The following is a 13,931-nucleotide window of genomic DNA, read 5'->3' on the forward strand; positions in this document are numbered from 1 at the left end:
AGCTATACCCTCAGTTCTACTTTTTACCTTTTGAAACAGTATCTTGCTAAGTTGCTAAGGCTGACCTCAAACCTACAATCCTCCTGTCTCAGCCTCCTATGTACTAGAATTACAGATGCGCCACTATGCCCTGCTCACATTAGGTCCTTTTAGAATAGGGTCTACAGGTAGGACACATATAATAGTTTGTCGATAGCATTTATAATCTGTCTCCTTTTAACTTCTTTCAAAAACATTTATTATGAGGCTGGAGGTATAGCTCAGTGGTAGAATGTACGTTTAGCATAAGTGAAGCCTTGGATTCAATCCCCAGCCTCAAAAAACATTTTTTTATTCCGAAGTAGGTTCATAAAGAGCTCGGGCTTGAGACAAACTGCCTGGGTTCAAATCCTGACATCATTATTAACTAATCTGAAGCAAGTTACTCAGTCTTGCTGAACCTCAGCTTCTTCATCTGTAAAATAGGGATGATAATGATACCTACCTCACAGATGAGGATTCAATGAAGACATGTAAAGTGCATGGTACTGTGCCTGGCACACAGCATGTGACAAGACGTGCTAAATCACCACAATTGCAATGATCAGAACAAGTGCAACACTTAATCCAGACATGAGCAGCTTTGAGCAAAAGGCTGATCTAAACTTCACTTAAATCACCCCAGGATTCATCACACTGTCTCAAAACTGGCTGAGCTGAACAGCCCCAGGGGTATACAGCACTACCTTTAAGCAATCTATTAAAATATAGACATCTTTGGACTCTAGCCTACTCTTCTTATTTAGATTTGTTTCTTAAAGTTCCACCTAAAATAGAGCAAGAATTTCTGTATTTCACGATGAGGACCCACTGAATGCCTAATAAGAAAGCATCACAGACAGTGAAACCTAATCAAATCAATTTAGACTTCAGTCAGAATCTGTGGCCTTTTTATTTTTTTTTTTAGGAGAGAAAAATTGTCTTTAAAAATCTGGCAAAACAAATTGATAGTAAGAGCTTAATGCGGATGTAATAAAATTGGGCAAGTTTACATTAAAGCATCATTCACTTTTTAATGATTAGAGGCATGTTATTTTTTAGAATTTGGATACAAAAGGGGATGCTAATTAAAAATGAAAACTTAGATAACACTAATCTATAGATAAAGCTCAATGGAAATATTATACATCTCTTAAAAGTAATGAAATGAAAAGACATTATCATTCTGATTTCTAACAATAATATATTGGATGGCTGTTCTCCAATCTCAGATCTTTTACTTTGGGGACTCAGAATGAATTAATATTTCGTAAAGCTTTAAATTTTACAACCAAACTTGGATATAACATATATATTAAAGTTTTGTTCTAATGTGCATTTTATACAATCTGCCTAAAAACATTCGATGGAAAAGCAGCCTGTTGCCAAAGTCCACATATTTCCCTTATTAAACAGAGGTAAGCCATATCCCCAGAAACCATATTTCAAGCCCACAGGATACTCGTGAACTAAAATAATGAATGATAATGCCTCATTCTCTGCATTAATATTAAAGAAAAGAGAAAATAGAAAACTTTATAGCCACTATCAGCTCTCTGGGCCATAAATCTCAAGTTTTGAGAATTGCTTCCCAAAAGGGTAGGGAGCAGGGATGAGTTGTGAGAGAGCTTTGGAGCCTAGAGATATTTTTTAGCAAGCCAGCAAAGCACTGACACACATTTCTACATATCTCTGGCTGTGAAAAGTCTCATTTGTGGTGATTTATATTTCCTCATAAAGAACTCTGTAGATAATATAAGCCTGCTGTGAGGCTGTATGACAACTTTCAAACCAAGACTTACGCGGCCATTCTGTTAAAATAGAGCAAGAATAGGTGAGTGGGAAAATCTGGAGAAATAGTATTTCTTCTGATGAAAGACCACAGTACTATTCTTCCAGCACACACCATGTCCAGGGGTCACCTTTCATTCTGTGTATGTCCCATGGATAAGATTGTGGTTGCCTTATTACTAGAAGGTACATATATATTTTTTCTTTACTAGAAAATATATATATATGTATATATATAAATATATATAATATATATACATATTTCTTCTGAAGATTGGCTATGCATTTGGTGTATGCGTGCTTGTGGAATTTACAACGAATGACACTTAGACATCATCACACTGAAGTTAAGTTGCCTTAATAAGTTACTAAGGGAAACAGAGAATAGCATGCTGACAACCCAAAGTCAATGAAGTATAAACACAGTTATTCCAAGTGTCGCCGGCATGTTATTTTCATTTCTCTGGCACCTGCTCCGCGTAATACCGCATATACACTCAACACAGCAGCTCATTAAGCTATTCTCAGTTACCTCTGAAACCAAATTAGTACACTACATGTTTATTGGACTGAGAATTACCACTTCTCTGTGAAATTGCACAATTAATCAGGTGCCTTTTTCTTGAGGAGATGTGGTCACTTTTGACATTTAGGGATAAAAAGAATGATCCTTTAATTCATTTCCCTTTCAATACTTATTCTCAGTGTGGTAAAAGGAAGCCAAAGGTGACATAATTTCTTCTTATCCCTCAGGAGGTCAGAGCACCACATGAGTCCTCAGTCTCATAATCCCATTTTGAATTTTTAAAAAGAGAACAAATAAAAATTATTTTGTTTTTGAACTTCTTATCTGAATGTCGCAGCCTTTGAAAGATTCCAACAATGGGAAGGATGCTTATGAGTCTTCTGTTTCTAGCTTGGACCTGATACTATGAATTTCCATCAAGTCCCAATTATTTGATAGCTTTTAAGGCTCCATTTGCAGTCCCTAAGAATGCTCCCATTGTTGAGATCTATTTAGCAGTTGGGGTTGTTCCAGTTTACTTTTGAACAGACCTGGCATTAATTCCTCTAATTCTTTTAACAGTAGTTAAACTCAAGTTATCCTTTGACCATTTAACAGGACATGTGTTCCTTTCTAAAATTCTCACTACTTAACTGGATAATATTGCCCCCCCCCATTTTTTTTCGGTACTGGGGATGGAACCCAAGGGTAATCTACCTCTGAGCTATACCCCCCAGCCCTATTTTTTATTCTTTATTTTGAAACAGGGTCTCACTGAGTTGGAAAGGGCTTCACTAAATAGTAGCTGAAGCCGAGTGTGGTGGCGCACACTTGTAATCCCTGCGCTTGGGAGGCTGAGACAGGAGGATCGTGCAGGTTCGAAGCCAGCCTCAGCTGGTTTAAGAGACCCTGTCTCCAAATAAAATATAAAATAGGTCTGGGATTATAGCCCAGACGTAGAAGGCCCCTGGGTTCCATTCCCAGTACCACCAAAAAAAAAAAAAAAAAAAAAATAGTAGCTGAGGCTGGCCACAAACCGTGATCCTCCTGTCTCAGCCTCCCAAATGCTGGGATTACAAGTGTGCACCACTACACCCCAATTTTAAAAATAATGAGGTACTTTTAAATGTCCCAGGTCCCTATCCATTGCCCTCTCCTTCTTTGACTTCACTAGACTATCTAAAATGCAGCAGAAGCCACTAAGACACACCCGGGAGGCTCTACGCTCTGGAGGCACCTAGCTGATGCTCGGCATTATTGTCCAAAAGGTTGACAAGAGTATCTGTCAATAAACAATTGTTTTCATAAGAGAAAATTACAATTAACACAGAAAAATATCCTGATGTCCCCAAATATCCTCTCTGGGGTTCTTTATTTAACCTTCACATAAGAGCTCTTGAAATCCATTCATATTTTTCTGAAAGTGGCTAGGGACAACTTGAAACAGACACAATTCTCTAAACTCATTCTTTAATTGAAAAGGTGCATTCTTGCAGGTTCACTAAAGACCCGTGGAAGTGTACAAAGGAATAAGACTATTTTCAGAGACAGACCTAATACAATCCCTGAAAAATTGCTAGTGTCCAAGTAGAGAAAAATTATTTTCATTTTATTTTCAAAATAAAACTCAAATTAAATAGCTTTCAGCATTTTTTACCTTAGAGAATACTAAAATTTGTCAATTTTCTAAAACTGTCCTTCAATTCCATTCTGTATTAACATAAATATGCCTTGAAATACCATGCTCTGGGTCCACATACTTAAAGAAAAAGGAAGAAGGAAGGAAAAGAAGGAAAGAAAGAAAGAAAGAAAGAGAGAGAGAGAGAGAGAGAGAGAGAGAGAGAGAGAGAGAAAGAAAAGGCAGTGAACTAGTATTTGATTACTGTCCTACTGGAAATTTTTGTTATAAATGAATCTCTTGAATCTCAGAAGAGTTGATGCAAAAGCAAATACCGCTAACATAAGACAATAAATAAAAAATATTTTTCATTAACAAAAGTAAAACATGTGCACATGTACATGCACAAGTGCACACGCACAGAGGAACAAATATTGAACAAAAATTTCCCAGAGTTCATAGGAAAATATATTGCGCCAGACATAGTGGCACACACCTGTAATCCCAGCTGCTCTGGAAGCTAAGGCAGGAGGATATTAAGTTTGAGGCCAACCTGGCAATGCAGGGAGACCCTCTCTCAAAATAAAACATGAAAAGGGCTAAGGATATAGCTTAGTGATAGAGTGCCTCGGGGTTTAATCCTGAGTACTGGAGCACACTCTATGTACTGATCATCTCTCCTGCAAGAGTGAAATATTAGAAAGTGGAAAAGATTACCTCCTGCTTTGATAATTGTGATGCTCTGAGACTCTTCTATTTCAATAAGAAAAATGTATAAATAGGCAGACGGGTGTGAACTGTGAGAAGCATATCATTCGTAAAGTAGCTTATGAATGAGGCCACTGAGAAACCAGACATGGAAGAGGGGGTGAAGCCCTCTTCAGGCATATGGATTCCTAGCATAATGCTCCTCGAGAATATTGAAATTGGTTTTGAATTTTAATCAGTATTTATTTATAATTTGTTTTTATTGAAGTATTAATCTAGGTTATTCAAGTTGGCTTAATTTTTCAAAAGATGCAAAAACTTTTGGATTAGGATATTTTTTTTTTTATGGTACTGGGGATAGAACTCTGGATCATTCTACCTCTGAGCTATGGCCCTAGCCTTTTTATTCTTTATTTTGAAACAGGGTCTAAGTTGCAGAGGGCCTCACTAAGCAGCTGAGGCTGGCCTTGAACCTGAGATCTTCCTGTCTCAGCCTCCCAAGTACTGGGATTACAAGTGTGAGCCACCATGCCCAGCTATGGATGTGGATTCTTGAAGATAGTTGACTCCTAAAAAAGATATCTTATGGATGTGGATTCTTGAAGATATCTTTTTTAGTAGTCAACTAGTTCCTTAAAGAATATTTCATTAACTGAGTCTTGGAGATGAGAAAGGTCATGATAAAGAACTGCTATAGTTATATCTATCTTGCAGATAAAGCTTGGAGAAGTTGAGTCAAATGCCCAAGATCACGTAACAGAAACATATGCTTTAAAATTTTATTTTAAATTTAAACTATACTCTTGCCTTTGATGTTATTTCTTTCCTGCTTTGTTTCTTCTTTCCTCCCTTCCTCCCTGTCTTCTCTTTTTCTGGCACTAGGGATTGAACCCAGGGACATTACACTTCTAAACTACATCCTCAGCCCTATTGTATTTTTTTTATTTTGAAACAATGTCTTCCTAAATTATCATACAATGGACTCAAACATGTGATCCTCCTGCCTCAGCCTCCAAAGTGCTGGCATTACAATCACAAGCCACTGAACTAGGTCTGATGTTATGTATTTCTAGCATATGATTAAAAATATTACTAAGAAATCTGGGAACTGCTGCAGAGGGTGCAACATAATTGGGTCTCCTAGTTTATCTCCTTTTCTTAAATACTGCCTCATAAATATTTAATACATTAATTTCCTTTCTTCTTCATGGGTTACTATATAATAGCATCTATTTGTTCAGGTGATATTTATTAAGCAACTCTTCTAGATGCTGTTTTCTATTATTTTTTTGTCAAAAAGGATACAGTTTTTCACCAGTATTGTAGCTAAGAATATTTTCTATATTATGGCGCACTTGCTTGATTCTACACAAACTCCTATGAGAAACTACACTCTAAATTCCAAGCAACTCACCTGCATAAAAAGCTCTTGGGACACAAACATTGGCAAGTATAAAAGTTTCCTCTTTACGTTAGTGTTCTCTGTCTTACTGAACATTCTTTCAGTTTTAAAGGTTAGCCAATATCCACATTGTACAGTCAAATGATTTCTCATGATGACCTTGATCAATTCAATAAGATACCTCTTAGTAATTTAAGTTACTTATTAATTTTTAAGAATTGTGTAGAGGATATTAAAATTGCCTCATGACCTACGACAAAGGTGAACATTTTTAGTTTAAATACATACAGCAGAAAATTAGCAGTTAACTTTACTCTCTCAAGTAGCTGTATACTATGGATTTAAGAATGGTGCCCATAGCTGGGAATAGTGGCACATGCATGTAATCCCAGCATTTGGGAGGCTGAGACAGGAGGATCACGGTTCGTGGACACCCTCAGGTATTTAGTGAAGTCCTTTGCAACTCAGTGAGACCCTGTTTCAGAATAAAGAATAAAAAATAGGACTGGGGGTATAGGTCGAATGCCCCTGAGTTCCATCCCAGTAGTAATGCAAAAAAAAAAAAATGGTGTGCATAAGAACATAAAAGATCCCCAACTATAACTAAGAAGGAGAAAAGGTTAGAAGAATTCTCTGCCTTTTTAGTATCATTTTCAGAAAATAACATTTGTTTTTTAGTAGGTCTCTCATTAAAACACAGTAATTCCTGAAACAACTGTATAATCATGACTCAATCTAGATGCTGTATATTGAGAAAATATAAAAAGAATTTCTTATAAAATACAACTTTTAGCCACACACTTGTAGTAAGTACCAGTACTTGAAAGGCTGAGATCAGAGGATTAGACATTCAAGGCTAGCCTCAGCAACTTAGCACAACTCTGTTCAAAATAAAAAAAATAAAAAGTGATGGGCTATATAGCTTAGAGGCAGAATGCCTCTGGGTTCAATCCTCAGCACCCAAAAATAAAAATAAAAATAAAAATAAATTTCAGGTTTCTAAAGCTATCTAGAAAGATATAGTTTAAATAGCTTCTGGAAATGAAAAGTATCCTTTGGAGAGCTAAAACTGCATACATGTGTTTAAAATTTATCTTTCTATTATCTGAATTGGGACTTATAGGGAGAGTTTATAGAGTAGTATTCTCTAAACTGTAGCTGTCAAAGGGGGAGTACTACTTCCAATCTTTTTAAATATAAAATATAGGTTTCCTGTGAAAATATCCAAGACCTGGGATGTCATCTCTCACTTCTTCAGTTGCTTCCTTCATTTCCTCTCAGATCAGCCATTTATCATCTACGCGAACCTTTTTCAAGGCACCAAACCTGTGCCTCAGTTTCTTCACCCCAGAAAATGGGAAAAAAGAACACGACCTCATAGTGCTGCCTTGAAGCTTGCAGTTGTGCTGAAGTGCTTAGAGCAGTGCGAAACACCACTCGCCAAGCAACAGAACACACGGTATAGAGCAAAAACCATGGCGACCAACCCAGCAACGCATTTGAGTTACAAGAGCAGGTAAAAGTAGACAGAATGATGAGGGAGGGTGTTGTTTTTATACAGGGAAGTCAGAACAGCCCCTCTGATGATGTCATTTTTTTTTTTTTAAGTATACCTCTCAAGAGAGTGAGAGTCAGTGACATGAATGCTCGGGGCCATGAGATCCTCAGGAGGGTCAGCAAAGTGCCAAAACTCTAACCTCAGAGGATGCTGGAGAGGTACGGGGAGCAGGAGGAAGATTGTACAGGAGGAAGGAGGTACAGTGGCTGGAACAAGGAGAGAACAGCATTGTAGGGAAGGAAGTTAGAGAGGCTGAGGATGATGGGGAGGAGTGGAGCCATGGAGAACCTAAATGGCCAGGTCAGGGACTGGGCTCTTAAGTCTCTGGGGAGCTCTCACAGAGTCATGTGAGGAACAAAGGAAAAAGACAGGTGCCTGATGTATTAGTAGAGATCATGCATGGTGGGCTTGGGCAGGGTGGCAGGGAAAGAACTAGTACCATAGTTGGAATACCAGGCTCCACTCTGCATTTTTCCCTAAAGATTTCTCTTTAATTGATATTTATTGACACCTATTAAGTAAGGCTTAGGTGTGGGCCATTATACAGATGTTATCTCTTACCCTGAAGCCACAGAACTCCAGATAAAATATAATAAGATTACTGTATTAGAGCTCCCAGAGATTTCTGAAATCATCAATTATCACCACATTATTTTACAGACCTAGAGTTAAAACTCCAGAGATTAAATAATTTATCCAAGATCATATAGCTACTTAGGCAAGAGAAGGGCCCGGGACTTCATTTTTCTCCTTTAACACAAGGGTAAATTCTAAACCAGTGTTTATACGGATTTTAAATGATAACTTATCATGCCCATTTTTAAAGGCACCGACTTCTTCATTCCTTCTGACTTAAAAGTAACAGCAGGCCAGGCGTGGTGGCATAATGCTTATAAACCCAACATTTGGGAGGCTGGGACAGAAGAGGATCACTGTTCGCAGCCAGCCTCAGCTACTTAGTGAGGCCCTTCGCTACTCAGTGAGACCCTGTTTCAAAATAAAGAATGGAAAATAGGGCTGGGGGTGCATCTCAGAGGTAGAATGCCCCTGGGGTTCCATCCCCAGTACCGCATGATAAAATAAAATAAAATAAAATAAATTAACAGCAGGAAAACTTTCTCTAAACATGTTCTCACTGGGTTTTTAGGAAGCATTTTAACAATGAATATTTTTGAAGGTTCTAAAATGAACTCTTTCTTTAGGAAGTTTATATGAATGATGATTATGCTAATCAAACGACTGGTAGTTCTGCAACCTATCATTGGTGGAAATGCCACTGACTTTTTGTAATTAGTTTAGTATGCCCATCTTTTACCAAAATAACTCCTGTAGATTAAAAACAGTATTTTCTACACACAGAAATGGCTCCAGTCAGCCCCCCAACAATCAGCGATTATAATTAATACCCTGTCAGTGCTCAAGGGAAGGAGACTGCAGCAGAGACAGTCCTTTGGGGATGAATAAAGGATGTTTCGTTTTTAAGGTAAATTAGAAACTTCATACGAGATCTTCTAATGACTGCATTTTCTTAACTCTATATAACTTGAAGAAAGTACAAGGAAAATAAATCTTGTTGGAGATAAAAACAGAACTTGATAAGAATTATCTAATGTGTAGCCTAAGTCGAGGGAATCAGGCTAATGCCCTGGCCTTTCCTTTCTGCAAACCTATGTTTGTATCTGAATTTTAGTGGTTTAAGACAGGACAAACAATGGGGTCTCTGTCCCCCTCCCTCCTTTTGGGGGAGAAATTAAAAGAGATGTTAAAGCCAGTTGATCAGAAACATATTCCTGTCTTAGCAAGAATATTTTATGAAATTGACTGGTGGGCGGTCAAGCTTGTTTCAGAGGTCAGCAGTAGAGCTTCTTGTAAGGTGGTATGAAAGGAGCTATTTCCCAATCATCTTGTTCATCCCATGCATATTAGGAGAGAGGAAAATTCAACTGAGGGCCAATTTTCCCCAAAGAATCCTTTAGTTTAATTATGACCACAGTACATTAAATGTCTGTAAGACGTCATGTTAGCTCTGCCACTACTGCCAAATGGAGTGAAAGGGAGGAAACCCTTTCAGTACTGAAAAGACAAGGAAGGATGCTTTTGTGGGTCAAGTCTGAGGCTGAAAATTCAATTTAATTGAACACCAGGCCACTGTGCTTCTTGCAAATGAACATCGCTCTGCTGCTAATTTTGTGCTATTTTACCTTTCATTAAAAAAGTAATTCAAGTTAAACTCAGCTGAACAGCAAAAAGCTCTTGATATTTTGAAGCATTTTGGAACAATTACTTTGACGGGAGCCCTTGACAGTTAAATGACTCCGTTAAATGAATGTTATAGAAGACACATAATGATTTTTAGTGAAATATTGAATTTAACCACAAATGAGGAAAAACCAGTCATAAGCACTATGGGTATATTTGAATAATAACATCTTGCTTATGAACCTCAATGGATTCTATAATTTTTAATAATCATGCAATCGACTACTTAGCTGGTGGGTATGTTTCCCATCTTAGTGCTATTTATTTTGGGGTTTATGCTTTTTTTTTTAATCTGAGAGGCTGATAAAAAATTTCAAAACTAGCAATAAAACTAGACATTGCTATAGTATTTTACAGTTTAGCAATTAATGAGATGCTGTCTCATAATTGGAGACCTCGTCTTTCCTTTTTTCCTTTTTCCCTTACGGAATTAGATTCTGTCTGTGGCAAAGTAAGAAATCAGCAAAAGTCAAGAAAGCTTGCTGCCGGAGAACATATAAATTCACTGCATGCCAGTATTTCCTGCATCAATATTCCTTTTCTTACTTTATGGATTGAATGTGAGATAATATCAAGGTTTTTACATGTTTTCTCATGACTAACAACTGAAATATGTACTGAAATAATAAAACTGGGGCTGTTCAATTTCCTTTTTAAATCCACTTCCCTTTGATGTGAGCAAGCCCTGATGATGGTGAAATCTGACTTATTGTAAAATGCCCTTTTCTGGAGAAGAAGAGGAGCTAGAAATCTCTGTCGATACAAGCCATGTGGATGGGGACATTTGGATTGAAGAAACGAGTCAGAAAAACAGGAACGTTCTTGATCTTATTGGTCTGGCAAGCTGGGGTGAAAACCCAACGTTAGCACAGCGAGCAGCCATACCTGGACCTCTAGGTAGTGGGTACAGCTGCACTTCCCGATTCTTTCAATAGTTCCCACTGCTCCTTGCACTTTTCCTTAGACAGCAATAATCTATTTATCCTCTCCTTGCCTATTAACATGTCTGCTCCTCAGTAGGAGGTCACTCCCTAAAAACAGGGAGTGTCGTTTTATCTTGTACCCCACAACACTTTTGAGCCAAAGTTCCATGAATGTACTTAAAAACAAATGCTCTGTTATCTCCTTTAGTTGACAGTGGAATTGTATGGGAATGGCCAGATAGATGGTTTAAGCATTTGACATTAGTCAAAGGAAAGTCTAACTACATGCCAAGTGACCTAAAGTAGGTAGTACTTCTACTGTGGCTATTCAACTCGAGGTCTCAGACCTGCAGCATCGGCACCCCTCGGGAACTTTACAAGGACCAGGTCCAGGCCTCACCTCAGACCCCAGCCACATCTGCATTACAGCCGGATCCCCAGTGACTCCTATGCATGGGGAAGTTTGAGGAGCATTTGCTCACAATATATAATGGTACAATGCGTGAAGAAGTATACGTAATGGAAACAAGGCCAGGGCATTGTGATTACTGTGGACTTTTTCAGAGAAAGTTTTAGCGCTCTCGCAGGACAGCCACTCAATGCTCACAGGTGAGAAACTCACTCATATCTGTTCCCTGGGAACCCCTGATAGACACTTCTTCACACTCTCGCCTGCTTAAAGACACAGCTGCTCTTAATAATTGTCTTTTCTCCTTGGTGCAAAGAGAGTATTTATCGTCAGCATGTTGACATTTGCAGGAGTTTTGGCTTTCTCTCCTTAAAAATGTGGATGATTGAAAGGATATTGCTGACACCTGAATAAGAAATCCAAGACTCCAAACTATGTAAATTTAATTATTTCCTTAAAATTTTTTCAGGTCTCTCAGCATGCTCTCTCTCTCTCTCTCTCTTTCTCATTATTTCTCTTTTCCTGAGCTTTAGAGAAGTCCTGGTAATTTTCATTTAAAAGAAATACAAGTCAGCAGTAGTTCTCTGAACAGGCTGACACACAATTTCATAAGGAGGCGCTGTGCCTTTAATCTAATTTGTGCTCTCAACTCCCAGCTAATGTATCTAGGGATCATGATGGATGCATTTACCAGGAGACATCTGTAATGCAGAGTCCAGCTCTGCGATTCTCTGAAACATGAGTTAAAAAAAAATTAGTCTGGGGTCTTGCAGCTGCCCTACAACATGATAAATCTTTGTATACTCACAGATGTAGAAATATTCTCGGCCTGGCCTGAATTCAAATCCTAGAGAAAAAGGAGTGAAGAGCTGGAATTTTTCAGAGAACTTCAGTGGTCCATTTGGAGAGTGAGGCCGGTTACATTCCCATCTCTTGAACCCTTTGGAAGTGTGGTCGCAGGCACTGTAGCCATCAAAGTTTACCATGTAGAGGACATAGCGCTCAGTCTTGTCTTCCGGGACGGAGTCCTCATAGTGAGGGCAGAACACATCGAGGTAGTCATTGATGCAGACGTCAATGTGGTAGTCACCCCTCTGGAATCTGTTGGGAGGAGAAGAAAATGAAGAGAAAATTTGTAGAGGAAGGGGTTTCTGCTGGGAATCAGTGGTTTGACTCTTTAATAATTCTGGAGCTAAAGGCTTTAGTATAATGAGTTCTTATTGGATACCATTATGATTTGGGTGATGATGTGAAATGTTGTAGTTCTAAATCTCGGCAATAATATGCCAATCTTTTTAGAGGAATTTAATTATATTTGTTTCAACATGCCATTACATTAAATATCTTTTTTTTCAAAATGAAGAACTTTATAATTTTCTGTTTACATTTTTTCTTTCATTCTTAAAGTTATATATATTGAAAAAATGTTTTCATACTTATAAGCTTCATTTAATACATTTTTTTGTGTGGGTCTGGGGACGGAACCCAGGGGCATTCAACCTCCAAGCTACACCCTCTGCCCTATTATTTATTCTTTATTTTGAGACGGTCTCATTAAGTTGCAGAGACTGTCCACGAACCGCGATCCTCCTGTCTCAGCCTCCCAAATGCTGGGATTACAAGCGTGTGCCACCACGCCCGGCTTAATAAATATTTTTGGAAGATTTTAATGAACAAATTAAAGAACAATAAATACTGAATTGTTCCTGGTACAAATGAGGTCATTTTCAACTTCCTATGCGAATGTAGAGGATTAGAGCAAAAAAAAAAAAAAAAAAAATTGCTAGAACTAGAACCGTAACATTTAAGAGTTGGAAAGCAAATTCATAGAATAATACGTTCATGTTAGAGGAAAACAAAAACCTAAGGTGTAAAAACAAGGGAGCAAGTACTTGAGCTCGACCTTGAACAGAGACTGAGGGTCCTAGGTCAGTATTCTCTTCAGTAAACCTGCTTATATCACAAACACTTTTTATCTCATCACTCTTTTGATGCCCGGCCCTTTTTCATATTAAGCAAATGGAAACCAGCCAGGAGAAGTGGCACGTCTCCCTACTCTCCCTGCTGAAAAGGCTGAGACAGGAGTATCACAGGTTCAAGGCCAGCCTCAGCAACCTAGAGAGATCCTGTTTCAAAGTAAAAGATAAAATAGGGCTGGGGGTATAACGCAAAGATACAACACCCCTGTCCACATCCATCTAGATTGAATGACTTTCTCCCCATTTCTTTTAATTCTAGGCCTGAACTCTAGTGAAAGTAACAAGACAGATGACAATAGTAAAAACTAGGGCAAATTTATCCTGAAACAGTTAAATGCGTGCACGTACACGTGAGCGCGCGCACACACACACACACACACACACACACACACACACACGCCATACCACTGAAAACAACACATTTCCTGCTCCATTCTAATCTTATAAAAGATCTCCTATTTTTTCAAGTAATATCTTTCCTTATCATTTAAAAAGGATTCCACAGGCCCCGGTGATGAGTAAAACAGGTATTGTTATGGTTACAACTTTTTCGATCTGAAATCATGGTGAAAGAGCCTACAAAAACCCTTTTGTTTTTAGCCAAGTGAGGAAATTCTTTCCTGAGCCCTTAGAAAGGTTCATCATAAAGCTGTGTTACTGCTGAAATAAAACACCCATAAAGTCATATACCTTGATCCAGACAGTCTCAGCGTGAACCCTTACTTCCCAGTGAGGGTGAGCTACTCTATTCCATTTTGGAG

At 38.2% G+C, this 13,931-nt stretch overlaps 1 protein-coding gene across 2 annotated transcripts in view; it reads right to left on the reverse strand.

Annotated features, from left to right (window-relative positions):
- Positions 1 to 13,931, reverse strand: part of EFNA5 (ephrin A5) — a gene marked incomplete at both ends in the record, with an annotated part of 293,870 nt that overhangs the window by 37,733 nt on the left and 242,206 nt on the right. For both annotated transcript variants that reach the window (XM_080705718.1, XM_080705717.1), the window contains one exon: positions 12,000 to 12,292. In XM_080705718.1, coding sequence (XP_080561844.1) covers positions 12,000 to 12,292 — 293 coding nt within the window. The remainder of the gene's footprint in view (positions 1 to 11,999; positions 12,293 to 13,931) is intronic.

This window comes from Muscardinus avellanarius (genome assembly GCF_963383645.1).
Source record: "Muscardinus avellanarius genome assembly, chromosome: 1".
Classification (NCBI taxonomy): domain Eukaryota; kingdom Metazoa; phylum Chordata; class Mammalia; order Rodentia; family Gliridae; genus Muscardinus; species Muscardinus avellanarius.